The 26,017-nt window shown below is 42.1% G+C and overlaps 1 protein-coding gene across 1 annotated transcript in view; it reads right to left on the bottom strand.

Annotated features, from left to right (window-relative positions):
- The window catches only part of COL4A5 (collagen type IV alpha 5 chain), a 202,363-nt gene that overhangs the window by 149,937 nt on the left and 26,409 nt on the right, over window positions 1-26,017 (bottom strand). The window contains exons 2-4 of the mRNA XM_027839100.1: window positions 12,278-12,337; window positions 8,926-9,015; window positions 3,485-3,529 (exon numbers count right to left, since the gene is read on the bottom strand). Of these exons, the coding sequence (XP_027694901.1) occupies window positions 3,485-3,529; window positions 8,926-9,015; window positions 12,278-12,337 (195 nt within the window). The remainder of the gene's footprint in view (window positions 1-3,484; window positions 3,530-8,925; window positions 9,016-12,277; window positions 12,338-26,017) is intronic.

Raw genomic sequence — 26,017 nt, 5'->3', positions numbered from 1 at the left:
GGGCCTGGATTAAAGCGGTAGTTGTCTGAGTGGAGCGAAGGGGTCACAGACGAGAGATGTTACAGAGAAAGAAGTTGCAAGATTAGGCAACTGATTGGCGACGTGGGGTGGGGAAGAATGAGGAGTCTCGGGGAACACTGAACTTACATGGAGGGAGCAGAAAGGAAAAGGCCTGAAAAGGTGATTTGGCTAATGAAAGGCTTCTACAGAAATCAATCAATCAATAAGCATTTATTAAGCATCTAGGAGGTGCCAGGCATTGTGCTGGGTGCCGAGGACCCAAAGCTAAAAAAAGGAACCACTCCCTACCCTGGAGGGGCTGACATTCTAACAAGGGAGACATGAACTAATGTAAGAAAATTCCTAAAAGCATCGTTGTCCTTTGGGACAGCAAGCACGCCCAAAGCAATTTAGACTCTGGTAGCTGGGGAGATTGGGGAGGCCTCAGGTAGGAAGGAGCTAGGAAGGAAGCTGAGGATTCTAAGAGGTAGGGATGGTGACCAGCCTGGGCAAAGGCATGGAGACAGGAAACGATGAGGAAAAGCAAGGAGGCCAGTTTGGCCGGAGGCCAGTTTGGCCAAAGGCCAGAGTGCACGAAGGAGAGTCAGGCTTTTGATTCTGAACGGAGGGGTCAATATTTGATCCCATGTCCACATCTAGTACCACTAGAGCTTATTGAGAGGAGGAGTGACTGTCACTTTGGCAGCTGTAACACCGGACAGATTAGAAAGGATCCTAGATTTAGAGGTGGAAAGGACATTAGCAGTCAACTAGTCCAAGCCCCCCATTTTACAGATAGGTAAACTGAGGCCCAGAGAGGGGAGGTGCTTTACCCAACTTCATGCAGACAGTAACACTGGCAGAGGGTAGGATTCAAACTAAGGTCCTCTGACTCCAAATCTAGCTCTGTTTCCATAGTCTGGTGACTTGAGGCAGGGAAATCAATTAGGAGATTCTTACGATGGCCCAGGGGAGAGAAAGAGAGGAGGCCCTTAACTCAGATGGCTATGGACAAATACCCATTGATCCCAGTTGACTCTTTTTCTGAAGCTATCCAGGTTTTGTCCTGGAATTGAATAGTTTTCTAGTAGAGACCAGTGGATGTCAGGGGGCTGCTCTGGGGATGCCTGGTTGCAGACAGCTAGAACCCCAGCCTCACTTATTTCTGTGAAACATTACTCATTCTCCCAGAACTGGCCTCCCCTGGATCCTCAGGCTCCAGACTCTCACTGATGTCAGAATCCTGAAAGTGGTAATGACAGTAGAGACTAGGAGGTCATGGAGCAAGCAGGTGTGACCACGTGGATGGGAGGGAACATTCCTTGTTGGGGGTTGTTATTGTTATTTTTTTTAAAGATAATCATTGAACTTGAGCTTCGTTTCCTATGATAGGAGCAATATCTACTGCTAATCTGATTGGGACCCAAGGACTAGAAGGTCCGGGCTACATAAGCTAGATATTCCTCAAAAGAAAAAGGAAACCATCCTCAGTGGTCTACAAATAAGTCATTTAATTCCAATCCTGAATCAGAACCATTGGATTGGCATGAGTAAGGCCCCACCCAGAACATTCCCATGTCTGTCACTGTTGTTCAGTCGTTTTTCAGTCGTGTCTGACTTTTCGTGACCCCATTTGGGGTTTTCCTTGACAAAGATACTGGAGTTTATTGCCATTTCTTCCTCCAGCTAATTTTACAGAGGAGGAAACTGAGGCAAACAGGGTACAGTGACTTGTCCAGGGTCACACAGCTAGGAAGTGTCTGAGGCTGGATTTGAACTCTTGTCCTCCTGACTCCAGGCCCAGCACTGTTCACTGTGCCACCTAGCTGTCCCTTATGTCTGTCACTAGCCAAACACCATCTCTCTGAGCCCTGAGTTTCTGGAACATGCCTACTATGAGGAGGCTGAGACTGGTGGATCAACTGAACTTAAGAGTTCTGAGCTTGAGTATGCTAAGCCAATCAGGTGTCCATACCACATCTGGCACCAACATAGTGAGTGAGGCTTGAGGAGCAGGGGGCTTCCAGGTTGCCTATGGGGGAGGGACAAACTAGCCCAGGCCAGGAATGGGACAGGTCAAAGCTCCTATGTCAATCAGTAGTGGCATCAGGCCTGTGAGTAACCACTGCATATCCAGCCTGGGCACGATCTGGAGACCCAGTCTGTTACAAAAAAAAAAAAAAAAGTCAAAAAGAAAAGAAGTCTAACATCTATCCTCCCAACTGCAAATGTTTTATGCAAGTGTATCAGAAATTCTTAAGGACTCCTATCTGGCTCAGAAAACCAGCCACATAAATCAGCCTTAACCAGCTATGGATTTTATTCTGCCCCTCCCTTTCCCCCAAATTGTCTTGTATTTATTTATCTCTGAAATTGCCTTTTATCTATTCTATACATACTAGTGATGGGGGATGGGATTCACGCTGGACTCCTAAAAGGAAAAACCCCTGAACTTTCCCACAGATTTCAGGAATCCTGTCACTGGCATTCTCCTGAGGTATCTGGCCTACCCCAGCCCACCTTGATTACTTAATAAGCTTGATACTTCTTAATCCCATCCAGACCCTTCCTCTATTGCCTCTGGACCACCCCAGGCTACTTGCCACTCTTAGATCCCATCCAGATCTTCCCACAGTCTTTCTGTATAAAAATACCAATCTTACCCCCATTAAATTGCGCAGATTCTTAGAATCTGACCCACTTGTACTGGCGTCACAAAATACCTAAGACTCAGTAGGAATCTCGTCCACCCAACTGGTATCATAATAAACTCATTACTTAGACTGAAAGAAGGCTTGAATGGTCGAATTCTTTCAAGGCAGACCCACCCTGTATCCTTGCATTCGGGGTTCCTAGCACCCCTAGACCACATCAGTAGTATATGGGCATGTTGTCTCCCTCATAGAATGTAAGCTCCTTGAGGGCAGGGACTGTTTCATTGTCTCTGTATCCAGAGCCTAGCTCAGTGCCTGGCACAGAGCAGGAGGTTAATAAACACTTATTGACTGACTGACTGATAGAAATCAAGGCACCCTTTGGCTAAGGAGGAAAGGCAGTTCTATTGTTTAACTATTTCCAGAAATAGTTAAAATTTGACATAAGACAGACAGCTTCATATATTTGTCCCTGGCCACTAACTAAAAGGAATGTTACAGCTGGTACATAATTAAAATCCAACATTTTCTGACATCAAATTCTTTATAAGCCTTTTCCAATCACATCAAGTTTTTGAAACAGACATTCAGGAAATAAACTGTGTTGAAAAAAAACAACAGTAGCTCTCCAAATGTAAAAGAATTGCTTAGGACAACTTGAAATTTGCACCTACTTTTTAATTTAACTTTTAAAAGAAATTATTCCCCCACTGGCAATGCATTTCAGTATGTTCTGTTATGGTCTGCTAGTTGCAATTCACTAACTTTCCCTTGGAATCAGCTAGTGAAGCACCTCAAATATGACATTCTATAACTATCATTTGACTTACCCTGATTCCCTTCGGGCCCACTGGCCCAGGAGCACCGTCATCACCCTGCAAAAATGCCACAAAACTGTTAGAGATGATTTCCCAGGGAGGTCTCTGATCACTGATGTTCTAATTGGGAATAAGTAAGCTGTAAAGCTTGGCTAATTTGCTTAAGGAAAACATACTGTTTTCCCCCCGGGGGCTGAGAGTCTAGCAATGAGCTGCCGTGTCAAGGAATAGTGGAAACGTGCATTCAATTTCTTTTGTTGTTGATTTCAGTGTTTTTTATATTTTTAAAAGAAATCATCCATTTTCTTTTACTTCTCAGTTCTACTGGCATATACTCATGTATAGCAATTTTGGATCAGTCTCTTTATTCCATTTGTCTTCTTGGTGAATCCTGTTCATTTTTCATTTTTATAATTTGATTTTCCCTTTAAAAAAACACACTAATGATTTGTTGATTTTTTTTGTCTTTGAAAAACCAGCTCTTTATTTTTATCAGTCCAAAAGATCTTTGTATTTTTCATTTTTCCATGATTTTCAGATTTTTGTGCTTATTTTGGGATTGTTGATTTGATTTTCCATAGGTCTTTCCTTTTTAAGACAATTTCATTCATACTACCAATAGCTTACACTTACACAGTTTTAGGTTTTGCTCTTAATCTCAGATGAAGAAGTGGCCTTTCTCTTTGCCAAGGTCAACTCCCTCTACATACACCCTTGATCTTACCTCCTCCAACAGCTTGCCCCTTCCATCACCCTCTGTCTCTTTGTCATCTTCATCATCTCCTTATTCACAGGCTCCTTCCTTGCAATCTACAAATATTCCCAGATCTCCCTAGTCTCAGAAATAAACAAACAAAACACCACTTCATGGAATTCTCCCATCTCCTTATGTTACTGGTCTATCTTTCTTTTCCCTTTCACAACTTTTGGGGGAGTATCTACTCAGTTGCACTTCCTGACCTCCCATTCATTTTTTTAGGCAATTGGGGTTAAGTGACTTGCCCGGGGTCATACAGCTAGTGAGTTGTCTGAGGCTGGATTTGAACTCAGGTCCTCCTGACTCCAGGGCTGGTACTCTATCCACTGTGTCACCTCCCATTCATTTTTTTAAAAAAAAGTTTTAGTGATGTTTTCTGGTTGAAGTCACACTTATTTCAGGATATACCTGCCCAGCTCCCACTCCTCTAGCAGCTACGATGAGACTGGAACTGACTGCATATGCAACACTCCACACCCATAGTCTCCCACCTGCCCAAAAAAAAAAGGAGGGTGCTACATTTCTTCATTTCTTCTCTAAGGCCAAGACTGGTCAGTATTAATTACAATGTGTTAGTTTTAGGTTTCCTTTTATTGCTCTTTTTATTGATATTATTGTATCCACTATGCATCGTGTTTTTCAGGCCCTAATAATTTTGTTCCTCTACCTCTGTGGTGCCAGTGATTTACTACCACAACGTGTTTTTATAAATATTTCCTATACAGAGGAACTTCCGTTCCTTGACTTCCCTCGGGAAGGCTCCTAACAGTGGGAACAACAACATTGGTTCCATAAAACCCGTTTCTTTCTTCCTGCAGGTGAGAGGGGGGACAAAGGGGATTATGGATACCAAATATTGATCGATAAGCAAGCTGACCCAATCAGTGAGTTGTTTTTCTTCTTTTAAGTCCGGTGGCAGGTGATATTGATGGCTACTTTCCTGCTCCTATTCAACAGGAGAGATGTGGGCCTCGATGAGCCCATACTCATGCCCCAGAGTGAGTGTGCCCTGATCCCACAGGGCATGGATGCTGAGTGAGGGCTAAGCTTCCCGTGGTGCTTTCAAAATAGCTAACCCTCTTTCCCTCAGTTTGGCCTCTCTCTGCAGAGCCATGAAGATGTCACACTATCTACACCAGGAGTTCTGAACATTTTTTATGTCCTGGGCCTCTTCCCACTAGGGAAGTCTAGGGATTCCATGTCAGAATCATGTTTTTAAATGCCTAAAATAAAACACACAGAATTAAGGAAACAAAGAAGTCATTTATTTTTCCTATCCAAGTTCATTGATCCCCTGAACTCTATCTTGGGTCTGTGGACCCTTGATCTAGAGGGTGTGGCTCAGAATCAGCTCCTCCCTGACCTTGCCAAATGAAATCTAGCCCTAGGCATGTGACCTTGGCATAATGGAGTCACTCACCACAGAACCAAACATGCTTAACTGCAGGACAAACAAAAACAGTCAACAAACCAGAATTGGACATCTGAGTGGCCAGGCATCCACCAGACTCCTTGCCCACAGGAGCTCCCAGACAAACTCTTCCGACCTCAGCAACCCTAGCAAGTGCACAGTTCAGTTTGTTTAGTGCTGCTTGGCCTGACCTCCTGCCAGTAGGCAAAGGAGAGTAGACACTAAACTGGTTTGAAATCGATACTTGACTCCTGAGTTCAGCAGTGCCAGCCAATCACTGGGTGAAGACTCATTTTGCAAGAACTCCTGGAACCAATCAATAACAAAAATAACAATTACGATAGCTAATGTTTATTTATTAAACACCTACTATGTGCCAGGCAGCTAGGTGGCACTGCAGTGGATAGAGCAGATTTCGGGCCTCGAGTCAGGAAGACCGATTTTCCTGAGTTCAAATCTGGCCTCAGACACTTACTAGCTGTGTGACTCTGGGCAAGTCACTTCACCCTGCCTGCCTCAGTTTCCTCATTTGTTAAATGGGCTGGCTGGAGAAGGAAATGGCCAACTACTCCAGTATCTCTGCCAAGATAACCCCAAATGGGGTCATGAAGAGTCAGGCATAACTGAAAAACAACTCAACAACAACAAATGTGCCAGGCACTGTGCTAAGCATTTTACAAATATCATTTCATTTGATCCTCACAACCACCCTGAGAGGGAGGTGCTATTATGGAGGCCCATGACCTCTCTGTGTTCTCTTGTCTCATTGATTACCCTCCCGCTCCCCTATTGAGCCAAAAGCCCCACCCCTCTATGCAGCAGGAGAAGAGCCAGAGAGAGTAAAAGGGGTACTACATCCTCCTTCCTCTATGAAAGCCCCTGGGAAATGCATGGATATGCATACATACATACATGCATATGTATATGCATATGTATATATATTTATATATATATATATATGTGTGTGTGTGTGTGTATATAAACATCTATGTGCATTCTCATTTAGCCGATAACTGCTGAAGACTATTATCATTGCAGATTCAAGGCACAATACTCATGCTGAAGCCTAATTCATTCACACTGGAAAGACATGCAGCTTATGTAAGTGCATGCCAACAATCTAACACATAGCAGCCACCATGCATTATTTAGAATGGCCAAATGAAAATACATACTACACACACATACAGCAATAGAACATGCAAAGTGTAGCATGCCAGCAGAAGGAAGCAATAAAAGAGGTGAACACAGACGTAAAAACACTGCATAGCAAACACTGCACAGGTCATGTACAACATGTCACATATGTTGCAGCTACATCCAAAGCACATTTTTCATATGTTCCTACACTGGGCATCATCTGCCAATCACTTCTCTTCTTTCTCGTAATGCATTATTAGCAAGCTAGGTCATGGGTCAAATAGGCCAGCACTTCTAGGGTGCCTTCAGGAGCTGGTGAATGGCAGAGGAGAATTCTTCATCTAGAGCCCCAATCCCAAGCTCTAGATGGATGGCCTAAGAGATTCTATACTTAGCTACAGGCTCTTGGGACACTCCCCGGTTGCCTAGGTATGCCTACAGCTGGAGTATTCCATTGAAAAGGAACTGCCTTGAGATTTAATCCTCCCTTCCTGCTTGAACATGCCATCCCTCTGGGAACAGAAAAGACTTAGCCAGCCTCTCTAAGGGTCCCAGGACTCATACCCCTTCCTCATCTGAGTTCCAGCCATCCAAGCTATTTATCAGTCCCTCAGCAACTGACAATCAGGCTCTTCCTCTCAAGAGACTCCATGGTTGATTTTCCATTACTGCTTTTCCCTCGCTCACCAGAGAGTCTGACCAACTCTCCAACAGGCAGTAGGTGGCTATGACACATTATCTCTATGAGGCTCTGAAAATTCTCTGGGCCTATTGTGAAGGCAAAGAAACTGTCTACCAGCCATGCTTGGTATGGGGCGCCTTTCCATCAGTCCATTATCTTGTGTGTTTCACGCACATCAAGAGTCCTTAACAAAACGTGGCTGATATCTTGGTCCTGAATCTAGCCGTTTTACCATCACTTGTTTCAATCAAAGCCACTCTGGGCTCAGGGCATAGCTGGACAATAGGCCTTCTTCCGCCAATCAGCTGTTCCTCTTCCTGAGAATGCAAAGCACCAGTCAACAGGCACTTGGTTCAAATCTCACCAAGCATGGGGTAAGCTACGGTATCATTCCTGACAGCACTGGATACATGCATTAGAAATGTCACCTGGTGGTTTTTCTTCAGACCTCAGAGTCCCCAGAATGTATAGCAGAGGGAGTCCTAATCACTTGGGCTGTGTGTCTCCCTGGGTGGCTCTATACTTCTGATTTCTGCACAGGATGACATCACTATAAGTGGTTTGCTTTCAAAGTCTCCCATGGTCAGAGTGGATTTTTTTTTGCTTTTTGGTGAGGCAATAGGGGTTAAGTGACTTGCCCAGGGTCACACACCTAGTAAGAGTCAAGTGCCTGAGACTGGATTTGAACTCAGGTCCTCCTGACTCCAAGACCAGAGCTCATCCACTGTACCACCTACCTGCCCTGCTCAGAGTGGATTTTAACCAACAATCTATACACAGAGAAATACTTCTTCCTTCCCTAGTACCATCGAAACTGTAGAATCTTTTTGGGTCCTACTCATGGCTTACACTTCCTTGTGACTGGGGCAGGGAGAGAGGAAATGTGAAGTTACGTGGGGAAGTGACTGTGTAAAAAATGGAAGACATCAATAAAACTGGATAGATGGATGAATGGATGGCTGGATGAATAGTTGTTGTTGAATTGTTTCAGTCGTGTCCAATTCTCTATGACCCCGTTTGGGGTTTTCTTGGCAAAGATACTTGAGTGGTTTGCCATTTCCTTCTCCAGCTCATTTTCCAGATGAGGAAACTAAGGCAAACAGGGTGAAGTGACTTGCTCAGGGTCACACAGCTATTAAGTATCTGAGGTCAGATTTGAACTCATGAAGATGAGTCTTCCTGACTCCAGGCCTGGCACTCTATCCACTGCAGTACCACCCAGCTGCGTGGATGGATGGAAACCTTTGCAAATCAGGAGACAGACAGAGGGGCCACAATAACTATACAGTTTGTTGCAACTGCCTGATGGTCCTTTGGGCTAGTCAATAAAAACAAAAATGAATGATGGGACACTGTCTCACTTCAGTATCTGGCCCCAGCTATAATCACTGATGACCACTGACATAACAACTGATGCTACTGAAATCAGTCAATTCTGGAGAAGTCTGTTGCTTGTTACCTACCTTTTGGCCTGGAGGCCCAGGAGGTCCTTCTGCTCCAGGAAATCCAGGTAAACCTGGGTGGCCTTCCAAACCTGGAAGTCCTCTCTCTCCCTGAAAAAAAAAAAAAGGAATGAAAGGTAAGACCATTGCATAAGGAAGTGGGTAGAACCAATAAAAGTACCAAGCAAAGTAGTCTATTGTTTATTGGGTCCTCTGGTAAAGACTGGGAAGCAGGGGTGGGAGGTGGGGAGTAGTTTCTATTCTTTCTTCTATCTAGGAATCCTAATTGTCTCAGACTAGGGAAGTTTTATTGTTATGTTGGTGGTTTAACTTTCATTGTAATTGCTAATAATAAATGATCATCAAGCAAAAGAAAGAAAGGAAGAAAGAAAGAAAAAGAAAGAAAGAAAGAAAGAGAGAGGAGAGAGAGAGAAAGAAAGAAAGAAAGAAAGAAAGAAAGAAAGAAAGAAAGAAAGAAAGAAAGAAATTAAAGCAAGGTCACAATGGAATCCAAACACCCAGATAACTCTCACTTTAATTCAGTCAATGGCATTGAACATACAGTTCCCATTGCCCTAGAAAAATGATCAAGATCTTACTGGCCAAAAAAAAAAAAAATTGTAAATGTTAAGTGTATGTAGTATTATACTTCCCTGTGGAGGGAAAAAAAAATCAGATATGAAATGAACTTTTCAAACACGAATGTAAAACCTTTCACAGAGAAAGGACTGCTGAACCAGACTGAAAGACGTGTTGGGGAATAAATATATATGGTCTCAGGATGAGTGATATAGGATGATTAGACCAGAAGCAAGGATAGGCTACTAGCTGGTGCAGCAGTGGTCCAGAAAACTGGCCCTATAGTCCAGAAGACCTGAGTTCAAATCCAACCTCAAACACTAGTTTTGTTTCTAACCTCTGTCTATCTCAGTTTCAACATCTATAAAAAGGGGAGACCAATAGTACCTACCTTCAAGGATTGTTGTGAGGATAAATTTAGATAATATTTGTAAAATGCTTTGCCAGCCTTGAAGCACTTTATAAATGCTAGTGATGATGGTGATAGTGAGGGAGCCCAAGGGTTTTTAACCTTTTTTGTGTTGTGGACTACTTTGGCAGTCTAGTGAAGCCTACGGACCCATTCTCAGAATCATGTTTTTAAATGAATAATATAAAATACAGATTACAAAGGAAGCTAATTATTTTGAAATACAGTCAACAACATATTTTTTAAAAAATAAGTTCATTGGCCAAGGCTCAGAAGCACTGGTATAGACGAACAGCAAGAATTACTCATGAATCTTTGAATATGGTGCCCAGGTCTGAAGAAACTTAACAAATCCCAGGAGCTGTAGTTCGTTACCTGACCTACTTGTGATTAGTGTTCCCAGGTACTTGGGGTCAGTTAACAGACCCTTAGTACAATTGCAGAAGGCTCTGGTTTATTTTCTCTACATCATAATCAAAATGCAGAGATCCCAGCCCACGTCTCAGGCCACTCTGAATCAAATGAGAGTTTGGATAGTCAGTTCACAAACCTGGAACTATACAGGAGGCTTCATTTCACAGAACCAGGCCTATTTTAAGGAAAATGCCCAGGCCAGCTATGTCAACATTCCTCTCCAGGCTCTTTCTGGACCTTCTCTACCACCTCCCTAAGCCAGCACCTTCCCTCAACCCCTTTTCAATTGCCTTTTCTTCACTGCCTTCCCTCATTAGGTTGTAAGCTCCTTGAGGGCAGGAATTGTCTTTCTGCTTGTATTTGTATCCCTAGCACTTAGCATAGTGCCTTGCTATTAAGTAATTACCTAATAAATGCTTGTTGACTTCACTTAATAATAGTGAATACATACTTGTTTTTGGTATTTGTGTCCCCTAGGGGAGTTGTATGTTATTATAATAATAATAATAATAACAATAGCTAATATTTATATAATACTATGTGCCAGATACTGTGCTAAGCACTTTAAGATGATTATCTCATTTGATCCTCAAAACAACCCTGTAAGGTGGATGCTGTTATTATCCCAATTTTACAGTTGAGGAAACTGAGGCAAACAGGGTTAAGTGACTTGCCCAGGGTCACACAGTTAGTAAGTGTATGAGGCTGGATTTGAACACAGGTCTTCCAGACTTCTGGCTTGGTGGTCCATCTACTACAGCGCCACCTAGCTGCCCCATGATAGTATAAATGTTATAGAGTGAAGGTAGATGTGGATGCTTCTGTGCCCTGAAATCCAGAATCAGACTAATTTATCTGTCAATTAAGGATGGATCATAGGATTTGAGATCTAGAGCTGAAGGGCCATCTCGTACAAACCACTCATTTATTTTACCGAACAGGAAACAGACCCAGAAAGGCTAAGTGACTTGTCCTATATCACACACAGGATTCTAAGTCTAGAGCTGAAAAAAACTTTAGAAACCATCCAGTCCAAACTCTTCATTTTGCAGAGGAGGAAACTGAGGCCCAGGGAGAAGAAATGTCTTGCCCAAGGTCGAACAGGTAGTAAGCTGGGGTCAGGACAGACTCAATTATCTCACTGAAGATGTGGTCCTCTTGGGTGATAAGAATCCCAGGTTGGAAGAGTGCAAATTTATTATTTTCTACTGCTAAACATCTTTTATAGATGGATGGAATGAAGGAAGGGGGGAATGGACAGAGATGGTAAAGTCCAGACAGACTTCTAAGGAATACAGATGGAGTTAATAATTTTCATCAGTAGCCAGCACTCTCTTAGGAGAGCTCAACCTGGCCACAGGGAAATTAGAAAACTTTAGGAAACATAGAGGAGCCCATAAGATTAATAGCATCGTCCTCTGAGAGGCATCAACACACCCCAATATAGAGTGTCTACTCACACTAATGAAATTACCAACTCTTTAAATATTCAAGTACTGATAACCAAGTAGGATACAAAAAGGCATGAGAACTAGCCAATAGAAAACCTGTACTTCCTGCCTTATGAAACTGAGCAAGGACCACAGCAAAGTCACCAATACAAAACGTAGCTTCATCTTAGCCCATGTGATGGCATGGGAAGCTGGAATTCCAGATGTTAGGTCCATTCATGCGCTTTTGCAGCCTCCCCCCACCCCCACCATGGTCCTGTTCATGTCCATGATTCACTGTTCAAATAAATATCAGGCATAAATGTCTCTGTAAAGGATCTGTAAGTACATCTGTGGTTGGGGAGGCTCACACTTGTTTAAAGGAAAAGTGTTTCAGTCAGGTGATTAGAACTAGATGCAATGAAAGAAAAGAAATAAAAGCAAGAAAAGAAAATGACAAAGAACAAAGAACAAAGTATTACATCAACAGATGTCTTGATAGACGTTCTGAACAACTTACCAAGACCCTTTAGGGCCTTACCTTCTCCCCTTTTATTCCACTGCAGTCACACTTGGGTCCAGATGAACACCCATGGCAAGCCTTTAGAAAAAGAAAGAGAAGGGTTATTCTCAACCCCAACACATCCTTGTACATACAGCATGTGTATACATATGGTCCTCAGGCCTGTGCTGCCTCAGTCCCTCTGCATCACTGGGGACACAGGGAGAGTGGTAAGAAAAGGGGATGGAGGTCCTAAAAATCACAGTTTGTCGACCATTGATAAATATTCATTTGGTTAATGGTACTCTCAATGCGACCTCCTCGTCCGATGACCAACACTTGGACACATTACCGAAGATAGGGAATCTCATCAATCATGCCATTCTCACTATAAATGAAGCCAGAAGGCAAAAGAAAATTGGAACAAAATAGACAGGTGGCTCACAGGTTCTCCAGGGAGAGGCAGATAAAGGAGGTGGCAGAGCTGATTTTATTGTATATCCAGAGGCAACCAGAAACTTCAATTCACAGGACATTTTGGTCAGCCTGCATTGCAGGGCTCATGGTAAGTATTCGCAGAACAACCACCATGAAAATAATTGCAGTTTATGTATCAACATCTGTTGCTGAGAATAAAGAGGAAGTTGAATTCTATGAAGAAATCAAAAACACGCTCAAAATTAAATCAACATGTATGCCAATAATGGGTGATTTCAATGCAAAGGTGAGCATGGGGAAGGTTGGAGAAAAATATGTTGGAAAATATGCGTCAGGAATAAGAAATGAAAGAAGCCAATAACTTAGAGAAGTCTCATGTCCCAACAGCACAAATACTCTCTTTGAGAAAAAATCAAAACCTGCTGGCAACAAATATCCCCCCCCTCACACATCAAACTAATTATATTTTAATCAACAGGAAAAGACTCATTACTGGTGTAGGAATCATTTCAGAATCAGCTGTCTGTGCTGAGTCAGATCATTAAATTGTTAGAGCAAAAACCTAAAACAGTACAAAGGTAGAAAAAGAAATTAAAAAATGCACTAGGCAGCACAGCACTGGACTTAGCATCAGGAAGATCTGAGTTCAAATTCTATCTCAGATTCTACTAGTTGTGTCACCCTGAGCAAATCACTAAAATCTTTCTCAGCCTCAGTTTCTTGATTTATAAAATGGGGATCATAATGGCACCTACCTCCCAAAGTTGCTGTGAGGATAAAATGAGATAATATTTGTAAAGCACTTTGCAAGCCTTACAGCACTATCTAAATGCTATGGATGATGATGATGATGATGATGATGATGATGATGGTATAAATTTTAAAAACTCCAAACTGACCTTTTTAAACTAGTTATTGTAAAGATGACCAAAGATGGGGATAGTCAATGTTGAAGGGGTTGTGGGAAGATAGGCATACTGGAGCATTGTTGGTAGAACTGTTCATCAGTATAACCATTTCGGAAAGCAGTTTGGAATTATTCAAATAAAGTGTAAAATGTTCATAACCTTTGACCCAGAGATTCCACTACTAGACTAGGACTCCGAGAAGGCCATCGATGAGAAAAAAGTCCCCACATACACCAAAATATTTGTAGCAGCACTTTTTGGGTAGTAAAAAATTAGAAACAAAGTAGATGTTAATCGATTGGATAATGGCTAAACAAATTGAATGAATGTAAATCTAAACATGAATGTAAAAGATATTACTGTGTTGTAAGAAATTATGTATGTGATAAATACAGAGAAGCATGGAAAGAGCTATATGAATTGTTGTAGAGTGAAGTAAGCAGAACCTAAAAACATATACACAATGGTTTATTGTCGTTGTTCAGTTGTTTAGTTGTATCCGACTCTACATGACCCCCTGGATGTTACCCATGGGGTTTTCTTGGCAAAGATACTGGAATGGTTTGCCATTCCCTTTTCCAATGTGTCCCTATTTTACAGATGAGCAACCGAGGCAAACAGGGGTCAAGTGACTTGCCCAAGGTCACACAGCTAGTTAAGTATCTGAGGCCACATTTGAACTCAGATTTTTCTGACTCTATGCTCAGTGCTCTAACCACTTTGCCACCTAGCTGCCCTATATCCATAATGGCTACCACAATGTAAATGGAAAGAACGAAATACACACCAAAAAAAAAAAAAATGAATGTTGCAAAATTACAGAGAATAAGCATGGTTCAGAAGAGATATGAGAAGGTCCCGTCCCCACCCTACCCCTCTGCAGAGGTGGGAGGTACATTACACATATATTCAGACTTTCTGGACATATTGATCGGTTATGTTGATTTTTCCCCCATTCTTTTTCTTCTTTTGCCTTAAAAATGCTATTTATTGGGGCAGCTAGGTGGCGCAGTAAATAGAGCACTGGCCCTGGAGTCAAGAGGACCTGAGTTCAAATCCGACTTCAGACATATGATATTCACTAGTTGTGTGACCCTGAGCAAGTCACTTAACCCCAACTGCCTTGCCCCCCCAAAAAAAAACAACAAAAAAAACCCATGCTATTTATTCTATGGGATAGCTCTCTGGAAGAGGGAAGGGAAAGAACACTGGGAGAAACGATGGTAATGCCAAAAAAAGACATCAATAAGACCTAAACCACTGGTATCAGAAATGGGACATGGATAGAGAAATTAACATTGAAATGAATGATAACAGAGAATGTGTTGGAGGAGGGACACAATCTTGAGGCATCAATTCTCAAGATATCTGAGAGAAAACATGAAAAGTGGAAACAATCTTGGGAAAAAAATCTCAGACCTTATTATCCACACTCTTCCTCATGCCTCCCCCCCCCAACCAAAAACCGAAGAGAATATGGCTATTTTTTCCATCTCTGCTTTTTTTTCCTTTTAACAAAAATAAGCTACACATACAACATCCTTGATGAAAATTTGAGAAAAGAATGAGCGAGTTTTTACAAACGATGTTCTACAGCAGCCCACATCTTTATAATTACACAACTGACTGAACAGTGGAGAGAATACACTGGGTTTGTCTGTTGACTTTGATAGAGCAAAAGGCCGCCTTAAAGGCCTTCCTGTAATATACAGTGTCTCTTGTGCACACATCAAAAATCCGAGAAGATTTCTGGAAAAATGCATAGTAGCTATTTCTGTGTTGCCTTTTCATCTTTTTGGGGATTCAAGGGGCCTAGAATTTTCCAGAGAGGGAGAATTATGAGACAGTGGGAAGTGAGATTGCTCCATCTTTTTCTGGGCAGGAGGAGGCCAGGGAAAATGTACTGTCCAGAGCCCACAAAAAAGGAATAAGCCACGCGATCTATACACTGGTGCCCGGCACCAGCTGCTTCCCTTTCCTTCTGTTGCCTTTGAGACAGGCTTTCTGATTGCCAAGCTGGGGACTGGAGTGATCATTGACTGCCCTTGCAGCCAGACCCACTGATTGCTGGGCGGGCCTCTGTGGGTCACAGCTGCCCTTGAATTAGAACTGCTGAGGTTTTCTACAAGGCAAAGCAGGACTGTGGCTTACAGCAGCTATTACCCAAGCCTCAAGGGGCCAGGGAAAAAGCGACCAGACACCAACCAACAGAGGTGACCCAGATGGGAAAGCAGAGATGGGATCAAGACCAGGAGGAAAGACGTCCTCTGAGAACTGGAACTGGAGCTCTGGATGCATATCCCTTCCCTTATTCCTTCTGGCTTAAAAAAAAAAAAACAACCCATTTTATCCATGTTTTTTCTCTTTGCAGTGAAGTCATTTCAATACCACCCCCACCCCCAACGAAACCTCAGTATCATCATAAATAAATAAATAAATAAATAAATAAATAAATAAATAAATAAATAAATAAATGAACACCACCATCCAACATAGATTTTGTCCGAGACCTTTTCCACTTTTCATGTCTTCTTTCACACATCTTAAGAATTGGTCCCTCAAAACAAGGTCCCGTTCCAACATATTCTCCACCAGATCTAACAGTGTAGATCATCTGTCATCAGAGCACCAGCCTCTCTACTATAGTGTTTCATTGTATGCTCTCTCTGGGACTGTCTGGTTCTTCAATCATTCACTCAGGGTCTGATTTCCATCTAGCAATCTATTCATTTACATGGTTGCAGTCATATGTATACACATATCTGTGTGTGTATGTATATATGCATATGTATATATGTGTGTATATGACTGCATACATACATATACATCCATATATACATACATATACATATGACTACAACAATGTAAACATATCCTTCTCTTGTCATATATATATTTCTTAATGTAAACATATATATATTTCTCTTGTCAGTCTGAATCAATTCATACACATTCTCCCATGTTTCTCCAAATTCCTCATAATCATTGTCTCTTACTGTACAATAATATTCCATTATATTCAAAATCACTAAAATTATAATCAATAAGCATTGATTAAGCACCTATAGTATGCCTGATGCTGGGCTAGATGTTAGAGAAACAAATATAAATGGAATAATTCCTACTTTTAAGGGGACTCCATTCTATCAGGGGAGATGAGAAGAACATATAGAAGTCTGCTATAGTCAGATACAATTTTGTTTGGAGGAGGGGGCACTAGCAGGTGGGGATGTCAGAGGGTTGTGTTTGGGCTGTGCCCTGAAGAAAGAGGGGCTATAAAAGGAGGGAGAAGGGGCAGCTAGGTGGCACAGTGGATAGAGCACCAACCCTGAAGTCACGAGGACCTGAGTTCAAATCTGGCCTCAGACCAAACACTTGACACTTACTAGCTGTGTGACCCTGGGCAAGTCATTTAACCCCCATTGCCTAAAAAAAAAGGAGGGAGAGCATTCTAGGCTAGGGTGATGACTAGTGCAAAAGCACGGAGATGGGAAATGAGGAATTATGTGTAAGGTACAAAGAGAAGGGCACTCTAGTTAGACCACAGAGTACAGGAAGAGGGAATAGTGGATAATGAGGCTAGAAATATGGATTGGGCAGCTAGGTGGTGCTACAGTGGATAGACCTAATTTCAGGCCTGGAGTCAGGAAGACACATCTTCCTGAATTCAAATCCTGCCTCAGACACTTCCTAGTTGTGTGACCCTGGGCAAGTCACTTCACCCTGTTTGCTTCAGTTTCCTCATCTGTAAAATGAGCTGGAGAAGCAAATGGCAAACCTCTCTAGTATCTTTGCCAAAAAACCTCAAATGCGATCACAGAGAGTTGGACACAACTGAAAACTGACTGAATGACAAAAATAAAGTTTCTATTTGATCCCAGTGGTAACAGAGAGCCATTGCTGTTTATTGTATCAAGGAGTGATATGTGATATAGTCAGATCTGCACTTAAGGAAAATTATTTTGGCAGTTCTAAGGATAAATTGGAGTAAAAAGACTTGAGGCAGATAGACCAATTAGGAGGCCATCACAGTAATATAATAATAACAATAATAATAGCTAATATTTATATAGCACTTTACATGTATTATTTACTTTACAGGTTTGAAAAGCACTTAATTCATTTAATCTTCACAATAACCTTGTGAGATAAGTGCTATTATTTCACCCATTTTACAGATTTAAGTGACTAACCCGGGGTCATACAGCTAATGTCTGAGGCAGGATTCAAACTCATAACATCCTGATGCCAAGCACAGACCTTCTATCTGCTGCATCACCTAGCTACATGCCATATACTATAATCTTGTCAGCCAACGACATACGGAATAGAGAGCGCCTTGATATTCTTCAAAGAGTGAGAGGGTCTGGCTTGAGAAAAGGCATCAGCAGCAAAACAGAAGTGTTAATAGAGTTTGACCCAGTAGAGCCATCATAGGAGAACATCTAGGCAACAAAGAATTTGAATAGATTAAATGTTCAGGAGCAAGGTCATTTTGAGGGATGACCAAAGGGCACAAAGAAGATTGGGGAGAAGTGGGAAAGAAATCAATCAATAAATAAATTATAAGACTACTATTTTTCCAATTAATTTCCTCCCCCCCCCCCAAAAAAAAGAGGAATGAGGATCAAGGAAACAGGGTAATTCAATTCGATCAACACACATGAAGTCTTTATTATGTGCCAGGCATTAGAGTGGCCAGAAGGCCTCAGTCCTGCCTCTACCACATATCAGCTGTGTGACCCTGGGCAATCACTTCCCCACTCACTGCTCCAAGCAACCTTCCAAGACTTTGGGTTGCCAAAAAGGCAGTGACTTGCACTAGGGGAGAAGTTTCCTCCTCTGGGACTTCCCTATCCCAGTGAAATCCCAGGACCAGTTCCTATCCCTACATGCCAAACACTGTAGTAAGTCATGGATGGAGACAAAAGAGACGCCATAGTCCCTGCCCAAAGGAAGCCCCCATTCTTTTTCCTTTTACATGACATACAATTTATTTCTATCAACAGGTTTGGCTGTGCGTACACTGGAGCCCTCCACCAATGCTTTATCATGGTATGTCACCAACTCAGGGTTCCCAAAGGCTCCGATCCCCCCTCTGACTCTTATGAGATGTGTGACCTTGGGCAAGTCCCAGCTTCTAATGTTCCCTACAACCCACATTACCTTGGATCTATTTTGTAGTTAGGTGTTTGTGTCTACTACTATAGAATGTAAACTCTTTGAGGGCAGGTGACTATTTCAGTTTTGTCCGTCTCTCTTTTTTTTCATGTCATGGACCTCCCTTTGGCAGTCTGGCGAAGCCTATGGCCCAGGCCTGCACAACACATGGCCCAAGTGGCCTACCAAAGAATTTCGGGTGGCCCACAAAAAAATGTAGAGGATATGAAATTAAGTAAAGATGTAACAAGTGCTTTGTCCATGCTGTGCTTAACCCACCTTCCACAAGTCACTATTGCGCCCATCATGTAACTTGGTAGGTGGGTTGCCATTGTGCACTCTGTCCTGTTTGTCACATGACATGCGGCAACCAACCATTGTCAGTCTGTCTCTAGTTACTTTTACCTGGAAAGTGAGCCACTAAAAACCTATCTGTGGCCTGAAGAAGTTTAGCCTATTTTAATTTTGGCCCCTACCTACTGCCAAGTTGTACAGGTCTGCTATGGACCCATTCTCAGCATCTTTTTAAATTTATAAAATAAATCACAAAGGATCATAAAAGAAACCAAAGGTTAGTGAAAACAAAGATATATATTTTTTCCCATCCAAGTTCATGAACCCCCCTGAGATTTATCTATAGATCCCCTAAGATCCCTGATTAAAAATTCCTGCCCTAGTGCCTAGCCCATTACATGAGACATAGTAGGTGTTTAATAAATGCTATGGATCAATCACAGAACACTAAGGAAAGCTCCTCTCTAGGTAGCTTGGTGCATAGACTTCGGGGATGGGTGTTCATATCTTGTCTCAGATGCTTATTTTCTATGTGACTGCTGTGTGATCCCAGGCAAGTCACTACTTCTCTCAGCCTCAGTTGCCTCATCTGTAAAATAAAGAGACTGAACATGATGGCTTCTTCCAGATCTAAATCTATGATCCCATGCAGTAAACTGTTGGGAGACAATGAGCTAATCTTCATGGATTGCCATAATGGCAATTATGGCCTATGCATATTTTAAGAAGCATCTTTGATGCTTTAACCCCAAACAGGGACTAATAGGGGGGATTTCAGGCATCTTGTTCAGAGAGAGATTTTTTGGCAGATGGGCCATGACCGAAGCAGCAGCAACCTACGGTTCCAGCCCTCACTAAAATAATCCAAATGCAGCGTTTCCCTCCCAGCAACAGTTCCACATGTTTATGTCTACATGTCTTATCTCCCTGATGAGCCCTGGCAAATCAAAGGGCAAGAACTGTTTGATTTTTTTTTGTCTTTCCATCGCCAAGGTCCAGCACAATGCCTCACACACAAGAGGTGCTCCTTAAATGTCTGAGTTGCTTAGTATATCCCACCATAGACAGAGGATTGTCAAATGATTGAGCAGGTGCTGAGTGAGTAGAGGAGAAAGAAGCTTAAGACTTCTGATAATGGATCCTTAACATCCTCTGGCCATCATTTAGATTTCTTCTCGTGTTCCTTTCATCAACTAAATGCTTTTACACCTCCACTACCTAAGGAAAAGGTCAGTCCTCTCCAGAGGCTTTTAAAAATAGTATTGTGCACCACAAAACAATCAAAACTCAGTGCTGAGAAATTATAAAGAGCTCTCAAGAAGAAATATGTGAAAACAGCTCCCCCTTCTGTTTTGAAGAGAGTAGGGCACACAGGTATAGAGCTGCATAGAATATCAGATTTTTTTTCAATGTGTTGAACAGTATTGCTCATTTTTTTTTTGTTCTCTTCTTTCTCTTTTTTCTTTTAAATTCTTTATTATAAAGGTTGGCTCTCTGAGAAGGGAGATGGGGAAGGGTACAGGAGGAAATATAATCAATGGAAAAATAAAAAAAAAAACACCTCTAAAAATTGATTTTTAAGAATAGTCTTATTCAAAAATGACAGAGGGACCTCAGATGGTTCAAGCCTATCCTGCTGGATAGTGGATGGACCAAATAATCCGGTACCTTCCTGCAGCTGAAAGAGCCAATGGTATTTAGCCTGAAGAGGAGGACACTGGGGGCAAATACAGTGCCTGTCTTTGAGCAGCTAACAGAAAGAAGAGGGAGCAGCCTTGCCCTTTTGGTCTCAGAAGGCAATGGGGGGGGCAAACTTAGGCTTGATACGGGCAGGATGCCTAACAACAAGAGTTCTTTAACAGTGGAATGGCATGCGTAGGGAGGCGGTAGCTTCCTCCTCACTGGAGGTCTTCAGTCAGAAGCTGGATCACCAACCATGAAGTCTGTTGTATCAAGAATCCTTTTTGTATAGATGTCGGAGCAGATGGTGGCTGAGGACCCTTCCAACTCTCAAATTCTGCAATCCTGTGATTCTGCACCTGTCTACCTACACTAACTAGATCAAACAAGTTACCTGTGTCGGGATATTACACCAAATTCCTTTCCTGAACAAACAATAAAAACAAGTATCCCATCCTTATACCCAATGAAATGCCAAGTTGTGTTGATCCTACCTCCACGATGTCTCAGCCCAGCAATAAAATGTAAGCTTCTTGTGGGCAGGGAGCAAGCCCTTAGGGAGAAGCAACATGGTACAATGAATAGAGAGCTACCCTGAAAGGCAGGAAGGCCTGAACTCAAATTGGCTGTGTGACCCTGGGTAAGTCACTTAAGCACTCAAGAGGTCCTGACGGGCCACGGCCAAGTTCCCATAAAGGGAATTTCCTTACATGGTAATTCCTGTTAGCAATAAAATCACAGTTCTAGTCACTATTCCTCTTCAACCCAGTAAGTGCTGAATAAATGTGTGTCAGGTTGAATGGCCACATCTCTCAGATTTGTCCCCTTCTTGTCCCTCACACACCCAGCCATCACCCTCACTCAGATCTCCATTTCTCTCTCCTAGATGATTACAATAGCTTTCTAATTACTTTCCTTGTTTCCTCCCAGTCATCTTCCAGCCAGCTGCCAGAATAACATTCCTAAATCACTGCCCAAAGAAGCAAAAAAAGGGGAGTGGGAAAGGAATGTGGAGGCTCCCAGATCAGAGTACTGTAGGCTCATCAACATGGAGGGGACCTCAGAGGTCAGCTACTCCAATCCTCTCGTTTCCCTGAAGCCTAGAAAAGTAAATGACTTGCCCAAGGTCACACAGGTAGTAAACAACAGATGCTAGTTTTGAATCAGGTCCTCTGACTCCCAGTCTGGTGTTCTGCATTATGACCTCCTGCCTGGATTACTCTATCTTCAGTGGTTCCATAGGAGAAACGCAAAGTCTTCAGCCCACCTTTTAAAGCCTTCCACAGTGCAACTCCCACCTAATATTCTTGTCTTTTTTCATATTACTGCACTCACACACTCTCCATTCCAATCAAATTGACCTACTAGATGATACCCCATCTCCAGTCTCCCAGCGTTTGCGCAAGCTGTCACCCTTGCCAGAAATGCCATCGCTCCACCCTTCCCCCGTCCTTCATCCTCTTACTAATTTCCCCACCTGTAAAATGGGGATGATAAGGGTATTAAGAGGCTCAAATGAGGTTTTATATATATATATATATAATATGTAAATATAATAATATAATATATGTAAATCTTAGGGAGCTCACCATCTAAATGTTAGTTATCAACACCATCATCATCATCATCATCATCATTAGAATCCTTAGTTCCCTTCAAAGCTCTGTTGAGGGACCACCTCTTACCCAAGAGCTTTATCTTACTCCCCTCAGCCCCTCATCTAAGAGCTCTCTCTGGCTCTGGAAATTCCTTTGTATCATTTTGTATATAGCGTGAGAAGTCATGTGACATAGTGGAGCCTAGCAGCCCTGGGTTCAAGTTCTACCTCCTGGCTGTGTGACCCCGGGCAAGGCCCTGACCTCTCAACATCCCACACACCATGATGCACAGGTGAATCTCTGCCTTGGTGTGAATTCCTTCATCCCTCTAACCATGAAATCTCAAATCCTGTCCCTAGTCCTGTTACTGGACATAGACTTTCTGTCTACTTCACTACATATAGTCATCTCTCCCCACTTCAACCCCCAAGAGGATGAAAACTCCTTGAAGGCAGCGATCCTGAATGTTTATCTTTATATTCTCCCCAGCACCTAACACACAGGGCCTGGCAGATGAGAAATGCCTGTTGACATTATAAAGACAAACAACTCTGAAAGACCCAAGAATCCTGTTCAATACAATGACCAACCATAATGGCAGAGGACCCTGGGTGAAGCATTCTCTCCCCATCCTGACTGAAAGGTGATAGAGTCAGGATACAGAAGGAGGCCACCTTTTTTTTGGACATGGCTGATGCAGGAATTTATTTCTCTTGACCCTACATGTTTGTCACAAGGATTTTGTTTTTCTTTTCTTTTTTTCCAATGGAGGAGGAGTAGGAGGGAAAAAAAATCGATTTTCGTTCATTGAAAAAATAAAATTTAATTTAAAAATGCAAACAAATAAACAAAAAGGTGATGCTTGTCGAACTGAAATTAGGATTAAGCAGGTGGTGATGTAAAAACCTCTTCTGAATCTCTCCCCTGGTGAGATCTGAGGGCAGCTTTTCAGCTCATTGCCATTCATTCCAACATGCTTTCTGACCTACAGAAGAGCTCCGTTGGGTGGTCTGCTAGCAAAGTAGAAACTCGAGAAGGGGGCAGGAGCATATGGTGGCCTCAGCCCGTTCAGGAGGTTATCTTCTGGAGACTCCCATGAGATCCGCTTCACTGAAATCCCATTTGTGGAAAGGAATGCGGAGGCTACACATTACTGGAATAGTTAAGTGAGGCACTCTTGCACCAGATCTGAAGGAACAAATATGCAGTATTTAGTGAATCCCCCATTCAAATTATTGAAAAAAAACTGCTTAGGGCCAGAGAGAGAGGAAACAAACAAGTGATACTGAGATAAAGTATGGAGCTATTATGTTAATAATAGTTATTTAACCCAAATAAGCAGGCACATGATTTTATTAAAACTGGAATTTTCCCAGCAAGCCAAAATAGGCTAAAGAACTTGGCTCACTTCCTATGGCTAAAAATGAGATTGAGGGTCCAGGGCTCTCCCCCTCCCTAACGATTTCAGCCAGATACTGCCACATGTTTTAGAATCACTAGAACCCAAAAATACATTAACAAAATGTAAAGGTTTACAAGCCCTCCTGGCTAGCATGTGTTGGAGTTTGCAAACTACTAAATATGCATCCATTTCTCTCAGTATTTTTGAACACATGTACATGACTTTTAAAAAAAACCCAGACTTTTAAACATGAATGATTTCAGAAATGAGATTTCTCTCCAAGTAAATCATGTGAAATAGATAGCGCTAATACTCAAATTTGATACCTTCAGGAGGCAAGAAGGGGAACAGAAACGCTGTTCACTTCATCAGTTCTGGAATTTAAACTGCATTTATTTTTTAGTTAAAAAAAAAGGAAAAGAGAAGGCTTTGAATCAATCACATAACACCCAGCTTATAGAAGTAAAAAGTGCCTCAGCCCCACAGGCTCTGTGGATTGTAGCTTCTCGAGGGCATCCCCACTTTGCAGATGAGGCAACTGAGGCGAGGCTAGGATGGATTAAGCAGTTAGCACTTGAGGTCATATATAAAAAAAGGTCATCCTGGCATAAAATCAGCCCCAGCTCATCTTCTGACTTTTAAGCCAGAAGATGGACTAAATCACTGGAGCTACTCTAAAATAACTATACTGAGTGCTACAAAATTACAGTAACCCCCCCCCCCCCCCCGCAAATTATAATGGCCCCAAAGAAGACCTAGGAGAACTCGCCCCTCTTCCCACTTCTCTGCAGAGGTATGGGTATGGGACTACAGTTGGTTAGTTTTGATGATTTCCTCTTTTTTATCCTTTTTAAAATCTTATCCAGAGACAGCTCTCACTAACAAGGGATGGGGGAGGGGGAAATGAATAACTCAGGAAATATAGGTAATAAAAACAAAAGCTATCAAAAAGGTATTATGAAAACTCAAATATATTTTTTAAAAAAACAAATCTGAGTGAGCACAAATAGCCATTTGGTCTTACATGGAAATTCCAGAGCCTAAAAGCCACATTAAAAAGGGAAGCTTCCTCAGTTTTCAGACTCTTGTATTTCTAAGGGAGATAACAAATAGAAGAGATTGGATATTACTAAGTATTCTAATAAGAATGAGTCAAGTTAATCTGTCTATAGAGACAATTTCCAATTTTCAAATCAATATGTTATACCTAGATGTGCTCAGTACTGTACTTGTTGAACACAGGGAAAAGGGAAAGGGAAAGGAAGGAAATAAACATTTATATAGCACTTACAATGTGCCAGGCACTGTATTCAGTGCCTTTTTACAAATATTATCTCATTTGATCCCCACAACAACCCTTCAAAGTAGTTGTTTCATTATGCTCATTTTATAGATGAGGAAACTGAGGTAAACAGAGGTGAAGTGACTTGCCCAAGGTCACACAGCTAGTAAGTGTCTGAGGCCAAATTTGAACTCAGGTCTTTCTAACTCCAGGCCCAGCTCTCTATCCATTGGGCCACCAAGTGATTCTTCTTTTAGGATCACAGATTTTTCAGAAGTATGATATTCTTCCATTTGCTGGATACCACTTGGTCTTAGGCAAGAAACTGAAGGCATATGGGGCATTTTACTGTCTGCATCATTGCAGCCCATTACAGGCCAGGGGTGTAGAAAAGAAAGCCACGTCTAGAAAGTGAACACCTGGTTAAGTAGATGGCATCTGAGGATATAACAACAATGATAATAATAACTAACATTCACGAAGGGCTTTAAGGTCTACAAAGCACTTTACACATATTATCTCATTTGATCTTCATGACAACCCTATGAGGAGCTAGGTGCTATTATTATTTCCATTTTATAATTGAGGAAACTGAGGCTAAGAGAGAAGTGACTTGCTTGAGGTCACAAAGCTAGTACGTTTCTGAGGCAGGGCTTGAACTCAGGTCTTCCTGACTCCAAGTCTAGCACTCTATTCACTATGCCATGTGACTACTCAAATATTTAAATACAGAAAGAGCAGGACTCTGGTCAGGGATGGAGTGTACCAGACAAGGGCTGGTAGGAATGTAATCACTTAGATTCCTGCAAATCTAATCAAACAAACTTTAATCAGAAACAGGAAGGGGAATGGGGCATAAACTGCCTACGAAAGAACAGCAACAGAGATGCCCAGATGTTCACAGGAGGTAAGATTGGGGGCGGGGGAGGTGGGGGAGGGGAGGCAATAACAAAACTCAGAGTTTATAAACATCTAGACTCAAAGGCACAAAGGATGATAACAAGCAGGATGAACTAG

The sequence above is a fragment of the Vombatus ursinus genome, unplaced genomic scaffold, assembly GCF_900497805.2.
Source record: "Vombatus ursinus unplaced genomic scaffold, bare-nosed wombat genome assembly UNPS02004677.1, whole genome shotgun sequence".
NCBI lineage: Eukaryota > Metazoa > Chordata > Mammalia > Diprotodontia > Vombatidae > Vombatus > Vombatus ursinus.
Note: the sequence above shows the minus strand (reverse complement) of the source record. Positions and strands in the feature narration are given on the sequence as shown.